General features: G+C 39.9%; 1 protein-coding gene across 1 annotated transcript; it reads left to right on the top strand.

Moving 5' to 3' along the window:
- Positions 1-7,881: 7,881 nt before the first annotated feature.
- On the top strand, positions 7,882-8,610 carry LOC139148596 (uncharacterized). The gene has a single exon (XM_070720082.1). It carries the CDS (start codon positions 7,882-7,884, stop codon positions 8,608-8,610), a length of 729 nt encoding a protein of 242 aa, XP_070576183.1.
- Positions 8,611-9,146: the final 536 nt, after the last annotated feature.

The following is a 9,146-nucleotide window of genomic DNA, read 5'->3' as shown; positions in this document are numbered from 1 at the left end:
CGGCAAATTTAGTCACACATTTTTTCATTTAGTATTTACTGTTAAAAGTTAGTTTTGTATATTTTATGACAAGAATGTGAAAAATTAGAAAATCAAACATATTGACCCCATGTTTTTTCTTTAATATTTGACTATTCTCATATGCTGGCATTAAAAAATACTCGATAACTTTTTAAAGTCTCCTGGTCTTCCATGTGTTACTCTCTGGCCTGATCTTGTGTACAAGTATATTTCACTGTCATGAGCGTCATTTGACCCAAACTCTTTCTTCAACTACCATGTACATCAGGGTCAGAGCTGTCTCTGTCACTGCTCAGGTATGCAGTGACAGTGACACTACAGTAGCAGGGCTGTACCTGATAGTGACACTGCCCGTAGGGAGTAGCTGTATTAACTTTGATAATTTTGGCAATATTTTTTTTCAGTTTATACAACTGTGTTCTTGTTCTACTCCCTACAGCATGTTGAACTGTCCAGTATTCAGCTTGCTATCATAGCCTGTGTATGTGTACCATGCATTTGTATCACTGACAACTGACTGTCAGTCTGGACTCTAATTAAATTATCACCTAATACATATTTATATATACAGGCTTTGTCAACAAACTGAATATTGTGTGTTTGAGCATGCTGTAGGGAGACAGCAAGAAACTGTAGTTGATATATTGCATAGAAATATTGCAAAAATCATCAACAGTTGCAGCTTCTGCCCTGTTACTAGGCTCAAGTTTGGTTTTTTACAACAAATCACACGTTTAGATTTTTTCGAGATAAAAGTAATGAAATATGGCAAAATGGTTCTAGATTTTTTAAATTGTTACTAACATTACAACTATTGGATGACATAAAAATGGTATTCACTTTTCATTGGATTACCTACTAAAACTTGAAATTGGAAAAATGTTAAACATAAAAGGGAACCGAAGAAATTTTCAAGTCCCCCCTCCTACAGGTCGAGCAAAATATTGGGCAAGTATAGGCGATTTCACAGACGCAGCGTGCCGAGGCACAAGGCAAGTCATTCTCGTCCAGTGTCGATCGGCGATTTCACAGTAATCCCGAAATCGTCGATATATCAAACTTTGATACTTGATGGTAAAAATATCCGATTTAAAAAAATTGTGCAAAGTCACGCCGTCATGGACAAGAATGCCGTTTTGGCACCCCACTTCACACATTGTACAACAACCTTTTTAGTCGAACAGATTTTGCTAGGAACCACTCTTTCCACATTGAATAACAGCGGCATCTTGTTAATGTAGTTGTACCATGGAGGTGGATGGTTGAACTTAGTTGTGAAAGTTGAAGTAGTTATGGAGTTTAACTTAGGCACAATCCTCTGAACAATGTGCATGGACACAAAGTTCTAACTGCTTTAAATAACCCGTTCCCGTGTAGGATTCATTGAACTAGTACGTAACTTATGTGAGAAAGTTGGGAAGATAGAGCAGAGAATTTATTGAACTAAAATGCGTGGTTGAACTTCGGCAAAAGTAACTCTCTTTATTCACCAAGAGTTATATATTGTCATGAAAATTTCCCACCCCTTTCAATCCCATAAGCTAGTCATACGAGTAGGGCAAGAGTGTTCGGCTTTGCCTCCGGGAGCAGTGTAGGGGTCGTAGGGCTACCCGTAAGCATGCTGATTCAGCTCCTCACACCTGTCGGCCACCCCTAAAATGTAATGGTACAAGTCGGCTGGGTACAGAGTTCAACGACGGCGGTCCAGTTCGAATTGACTTCGCGCCCGAGTCATTAAACTGTCATTTTTCAGCTGCAAGGAGTAAAGTTGACCATCGATAGGGGTTACAAGGATTCTAACATTATCCGGGAGCAGGATTATGGTGAAATTTGCACACGGTAAGGCGAGATTCTCTGATAATGCGGCCCCGTGTGTGCCTTGAGCGTTCAGTTCAGATCCGCACTGAAACTTTTACACGAGCAGGTACTGGGAGAAATTGTAACCCTAGTTGGGGCAAGGCGCGAGCCGCACGACAGAAGCCAAAGCCCCACCAACCAAGGGCTACAATTATTGCAGCTAGAAGCAAGCCCTACGTACAAGCAAGGTGAAACTTAGGCTGTATGGAGGTCGCTGTATGTATCCACGTGGAAAGGCAACATTGCGATGCAGTTATAAAGCCAAGAACTATAAACTAAGGGACTGGACGTAAATTAGCAGGGGGGGAGGGCCGGGGGATTTCGTAAGAGAGTGACCAAAAATTTATGACCCTCCCCCAAAGCAAGGCTGAAAAATTTATGACCCTCCCCCAAAGCAAGGCTGAAAAATTTGTGACCCTCCCCCAGTTTCAAAAAAATAGAATATTACAAATTGATCGAATCTTAAACGATCAAAAATTGAGGTGGGGATTTACAACACAGGGCAATATAGATGGATACCAGCAAGGAATGTCTGCGAATTTCTGCTTCTGCTTGTGACAAGAACAAGTCTAGATATGGATGTCAGCCTTACCTAAGAATACTTTCAATGACATGGTGTCAGTCCCATTTGACCAGCATTGGTAAAACTAATCTTGTAGAAAAAATCTCTATAATTCTATGCTACAGATTTTTCAGTACTTTTAATAAAGGGAAACCCCTGGTTTCTCTGCCTACACAATATTCATTTTGATTGTTATGATAATGGTTTAATATACTGTTTAACTCTTACACTGTTTAAACTTAGTAAACCAATCACCAGATAAAGGAGTACTGGTATTCTTGTTTCCAGTGTGGTATGGGTGGATTGTTCCGGGGAACACCATAGGATAAACTCTATGATTAAATTAATTCATTGTTTGATTTTCTGCACAAGTTTGATGAAATGCTCTATTTTCCACTTTGTCAGCACACTTGTAAATGTAAAAAACAGTTTAAGACTTCACTGGACACAAAAAAATGACACCACTGCTCAAGTGTCATCAAGCTAGGCTGACAAACTGAATCAATACAGAGCATATCATGCTAAAATACAGCAGCTAATACTGAAAAATTCTGAAATCTTATGAATTTATATAACTCTGACCTGCAAAGTAAACAACAAAACCAACATCTTGTCCATACACCATTGTTTCAAATTACAGTGACTGACAGGCAAAACTAACAAAACAGCAAACATGGAATTTAGCCATTTTCATTGGCCATTAAAGGGACAAAGTCACTCGTTTTTGACAAAATTTCGGTCATTTTAATTTCCATTAAATATATATGCTTTTCTACTGCTCACTGAAATGGGCTTAATTGCAATCTCTGGTTGTCACAGCTCAACTCATATGCATGCATGGATATAACATGTGGTCACTTAATAATTTAATTTAAGGTATGTACCAAAAATTGTCACAGTAAATTTCACATGTTAATGTGCCTTATAAAAAGTGAGAATTGAATTGCAATAACCAGAGAGTGAGCATATTTCAGTGAGAATAATCTATCAAAAGAAATTTAAATGGCAAAATGATGTCAATGGGCAACTTTGTCCCTTTAACTTGTACATATCTAGTAGAGATTCTTTAAATTCAAGTGTCAAGCAGCATGACCATTGCACTGCTGAAGTATTAAAATGGTGGCAATGAATATTTTTATAATTGGTGCATTGACAAGATAGTACTGTAAGATGTTGACAAAAATAGCTTTGTCCAAAGTATTATAATATTACCCATTTCTGAATAGGGATGTAAGATTACACCACCATGCCATGTGAACTCACAAATTTTCCAATATGAAAGTGCAGTCCTCTGCTGAGTGCCAAATTATCCCGGTATGTTGTACACCATGGAGGTAGACACCAAGCATAGCATTATGAGAAAAAGTTAAAGTCTTGGTACTAGATGACCACTAAACAAGATTGTCAGTCCGCTTGTTTCAAAGCTATTTAAAACTTTCTTCTGGGCCTATTTCACATCATACTTGACCCTTTGCACTTGACCTGCAAGCTCGGTATGTACATGTATTCTGGAGAATGACAGTAATTTCAACGTCATTTTAAGTCAGAGATTCGTCTTGTAAGTCATTAATTTCACTCAATTATTTCTGTCCGTTCTTCCTGACTGTCAAAATTGATTGAAGTCTAAGTATTGAAAGTACTTAATTTAATGATGTTTTTTCACAAATATGTTTCACTTACAACTGGACTAAATTGTCACTACTTCCAAGTGTGACTGTGAACATCATTCTATAAATATTCAAATACCTTCAACCCATACAAGTTGTTTACAAGTTTCGCGCTGTACCAAGAAGTTCTCTGGACGTACACTGTACATTTTAGCCTATCATTTTCAGGAAATAAAGGTCTGTATGTTTAAATGATTGACTTATTGGCTTATGAAAAATATATTAAGGATCAGAAGGATGTTGATATTGTAATTCACAAGTCTCGGTGTTGTTTTTCCAAGCAGGAGCATATCAGTATCACCACGGAACTACCCAGCTCTGCATGGCAGGGCTATGTGTTACCAGCGCGCGTTATACGGCCTCCTACCACAGGCCTTATAACGCTGGTAACACACAGCTCTGCCATGCAAAGCTAGGAGCTACCACACTCTTTTTGTAGTACCGTGGTATCATATAAGTAGCTGCAGTTCCGAAACTGAAGGGTTTGCCTTTTTTCGAGTTTAAGCTTTTAGATTTTAGGGTTTGATCAAGTTGACGTCCTACCTAAACACCAGTCCAAATATTGAGGTACAACGGCAATATTGCCCTACGCTAGGAGGATATGTGTACCACCGTCGCTACGCAAAGACTACTTACCCCAAAGAGCTCTCTCTCTCTCTCTCTCTCTCTCTCTCTCTCTCTCTCTCTCTCTCTACCGGGTGCATAGGCCTTCGCGTTGCGACTGTGGTTGCACCTGTGTGATGAGTATGCCGTTGTTGGAGGCAATCAAAGCAGCCAATAGCTGAATACTCTTACCATTCTCGTAGGGCTTAGACTGCTACACCAAGTCAATGGCATATATCATGTCAAGTAGGCAGTAAATATGTACCCTTTCACTTTGGCTTTGAACTGCAGATGTGGAATGTTATGATTCAACAGACTGTCCAATAATTCCAATAATGAATGCCCAAATTGGCTCATAATGGAATAGAGCACACTTATACTCCATTAAGAGTGATTGTGATAAGTAATGCTCTTCAAATGTTTTCTTTTATATTAATGCACATGCATGTGCCTGCCATTTTTTCTAAGGAATTATAATTTAATATTTATCAAAATATCAGTGAAATTCATAATTTTGGAATGTATCACATTGACAATTGAGGGAATACTGGAAACACAATGTGACACTGATCTCCATAACAATGATATATGGTCATGTACAATGTATTGAGCAGCTCAATCTCTACATTGGGAGAAATTTGGAAAGTACAATGTATGTTTAAAATGTGTTCCTGGTACAGATATAGAACTACATTTGTGCATGACCCCATTATTCACTGGATTTTATAATATTCCTGATAGACCTGTGTAGTCAGAGAACTGAAAATACCTGTACATGTGCTCATTGCACTCATATCAAATCCAGTTTTACAAAATGTACTATTGTGTTCCAGTAGACAATAAGAAGTTTTGGTCATGTTGCCCCATTTGTGGGAAAGGTCAACAGAAAGGCTATGCCTATTCAAACAATAATTTAAGCAAACAATTCAAAGTATGGTCATGGATTGAATGCTATAGTGTGAAATTACGGTGTTTTAACATTGATAATACTTTGTCAATTTTTGTGCCTCGTTTCTTTGCATTTTAAACTTTAAAGGGAAGTGGCTTATGAAAGAGAGGGAACTTTTGTTTATCAGCAAAAAGTGGAATGAGAAATAATATTGTCAAATAGTTATAGGTTCAAGATTGACAACATCAGCGGAACAATGTAAGATATTGTGGTAATATCCAGCAGTGTTTTTGTTAAGGGCGGTACCAAGGTAAATGTTACCAGGGTTCCCCGGTGATTTTACCAGGATTAGCCTTGGTATATCAGTGCAGCGTACACAGTCTACTAGAAATTTTACCAGGGTTCCCAATGTTCCCCAATCTTAGCAAAAACACCGTCCAATGTTTATTAACGAAACACACTACATGTACACTGGGCAGCCAGAGTGCCACGGGTTATCTGAGGAACAATAGATTGGATTTGCTATAAACTCAATTTCGATAAGAATAGCAACAAGACAGACAATCCTATTTAAGATAATGGTGGGAAGAGATACACAGAGAGTTGGGAATGAGCACTTAATAGAAAGTAAGAGGCAGTGTGCCAGTGATGTCATGTGAGCATAATTGTCTATACAAACAATTTGCTTTCTACCTTTAGTGGACTGACAACAAGCCCAAAAATTTGTGACCCTCCCCCTTACAGGAGCTCAAAAAATTGTGACCCTCCCCCAAACAGAGGCTCAAAAATTTGTGACCCTCCCCAAATCCCCCCGGCCCTCCCCCCCTGCTAATTTACGTCCAGTCCCTAAGATTCCAGATAACAGATGTGGAGCAGAAACTACTGTTGTCAGCAAATACGTATGAGGCTATGGGACTACTGAAAGTTGATATAGAGAGACTGAACATTCTATCTAGTAAGCAAGCTACGACTTCACAGCATACCGGTCAGCCCATTAGGTACTCTTCACCTTTGACCTATGAATAAATCACGAAGGAATATGGCGATGTATTCCATGGTCTTGGATGTCTTCCAGGGGAATATCACCTACAGATTGATAAGGAAGTGAAACCAGTACAGCATCAGCCTCGCAAAGTACCAGTTGCACTGAAGACTGAGTTGAAGAACAAAATAGACTCATTAGTGCAGCAAGGCATAATAGAAAAGTTTCAGCGCCAACTGATTGGATCAGTAGCATGGTAACTGTGAAAAAGCCAGGCAAACTACGTATCTATATCGATCCTAAAGACTTGAATGGAGCTTTGAAGCGCTCTCATTATCCAATGCCAACCATTGAGGATGTGTTACCACACCTAACAAATGCCAAAGTATTCTCCGTGTTAGATGCGAAAGATGGATTTTGGCAAGTGAAACTAGACAAGGAAAGCAGTTATCTCACAACATTCTGGACACCATTTGGTCGTCATCGTTGGTTACGTATGCCCTTTTGAATATCAACAACGCCAGAAGAGTTCCAGAGAAGACAGCATGAAGTCTTAGAAGGACTACCAGGTGTACAGACCATAGCAGATGATATTCTTTAGATTGGTTGTTGAGAGACAGTTGATGAAGCAATCAGTAATCATGACAGCAACCTGATTGGCTTACTTTAGCGAACACGAGAAGTTAACCTCAAACTCAAAAGGAAGAAACAACGTCTTTGTATTAATGCAGTGCCTTTTGTTGGTCATCTACTGACCGCAGATGGTTTAAATGCAGATCCTGACAAAGTCAAGGCTGCGATTGATATGCCGAAGCCTGACAGTGTAGAAGCAGTACAGCGACTACTGGGATTTGTAAACTTCCTCGCCAAGTTTCTGCCACACCTCTCTGATGTATGTGAATCACTCAGAAGACTAACAAACAAAGATGCAGTGTGGACATGGCAACCTCAGCATGATGATACGATATCACAGATCAAGCAATTAGTCACCACACATCGAGTACTCAAGTACTATGATGTCACTCGAGAGGTAACCATACAATGCGACGTGAGTGAGAAAGGACTAGGAGCAGTCCTATTGCAAAATGGAGAGCCAGTAACATTCGCAAGCAAGTCCCTCACCCCTACTGAGCAACGCTATGCGCAAATAGAGAAAAAGAGTGCCTCGCCATTGTATTTGCCTGTGAAAGGTTCGACCAGTACATCCATGGACGTGAATCAGTCACCGTGGAGTCAGACCATAACTTCTTGAAAGTATATTTAGAAACCCTTACTGTCAGCCCCTAAACGGCTACAGAGGATGATCTTGCGGTTACAGAAATATAACTTGAGTATCAGCTACAAGAAAGGAAAGGAGATGTACATAGCAGATTTCATTTCTAGAGCAGCATTGCCTCAGAGACCAATCAGCTGTGATACACCTGAATATGAGATATTTAGGATCAAAGAAGAGCAGAAATGGAGCAGGGAAATTGCAGATATAAATGCAGCAGAATTCCTGAATGTGACAGATCAGAGACTGCAACAGATGTTGAGATATACACAGCAAGATGAAACCCTACAAGTGCTCAAGACTACTACTCTCTCAGGATGGCCTGATACTAAAGAAGAAGTACCAATCATCATAGAATATTGGCAGCATCGTGATGAAATCACTATACAGAATGGAGTACTGTATAAAGGTCCAAGAGTAATCATACCGAAAGTGATGCGACCGGAAACGGTAGCACGTGTTCATGCCAGCCATCTTGGAGTAGAGTCAAGTCTGCGGAAAGCCCGAGATGTGTTATTTTGGCCCAGGATGAATGATGAAATCCGAGATGCAGTAAGTAAATGCAGTACATGCAATGAGTACCAGCAGGCTCATTGTAAGGAACCTCTTATGACTCATGACATATCTAGCCGACCTTGGAGTAAACTAGCCATGGACCTGCGTCATTGCAAAGGCAAAGATTATCTTGTAATGGTAGATTTCTACTCTGACTATTGGGAGATAGATCAGCTTGAAAATACCACAGCGCAAACATAAATTGAATGCTGTAAGGCACAGTTCAGTCGACATGGCATACCAGATTCAGTCTTATCAGACAATGGACCACAGTTTGGAAGTCAAGACTTTCGTCAATTTGCTCAAGACTGGGAGTTTCAGTTCATCACGTCTTCCCCATATCACAGTCAGTCAAATGGCAAAGTGGAAGCAGCAGTGAAGATTGCAAAGAGACTGATAAAGAAAGCTACACGGAATGGAAATGACCCATGGAAAGCTATACTTGACTGGAGAAAACACACCCACAGAAGGAAGGCACAAGGAGTAGCCCTGTTCAACGTCTAATGTCACGACGCACTCGTACACTCCTGCCAACTGCGACTAGACTGTTAGAACCTAGAGTAATACCATATGTCACTGATGATATCAAACATCGTCGCAGAAAGGCTAAGTTCTACTAAGACAGAAATGCTAAGGAGTTACCAGAACTACTCATCGGACAACCAGTCAGAATGAAGCCTCTACCAACAGACAGACAGAAGCAATGGCGTCTGGGTAGATGTACAAAGCAAGTAGTA

The sequence above is a fragment of the Ptychodera flava genome, chromosome 13 (assembly GCF_041260155.1).
Source record: "Ptychodera flava strain L36383 chromosome 13, AS_Pfla_20210202, whole genome shotgun sequence".
Classification (NCBI taxonomy): Eukaryota; Metazoa; Hemichordata; class Enteropneusta; family Ptychoderidae; genus Ptychodera; species Ptychodera flava.
Note: the sequence above shows the minus strand (reverse complement) of the source record. Positions and strands in the feature narration are given on the sequence as shown.

Coding starts and splice junctions, on each gene's coding strand:
- LOC139148596 (XM_070720082.1), top strand. CDS start 7,882: ATGATCTTGCGGTTACAGAAATATAACTTGAGTATCAGCTACAAGAAA.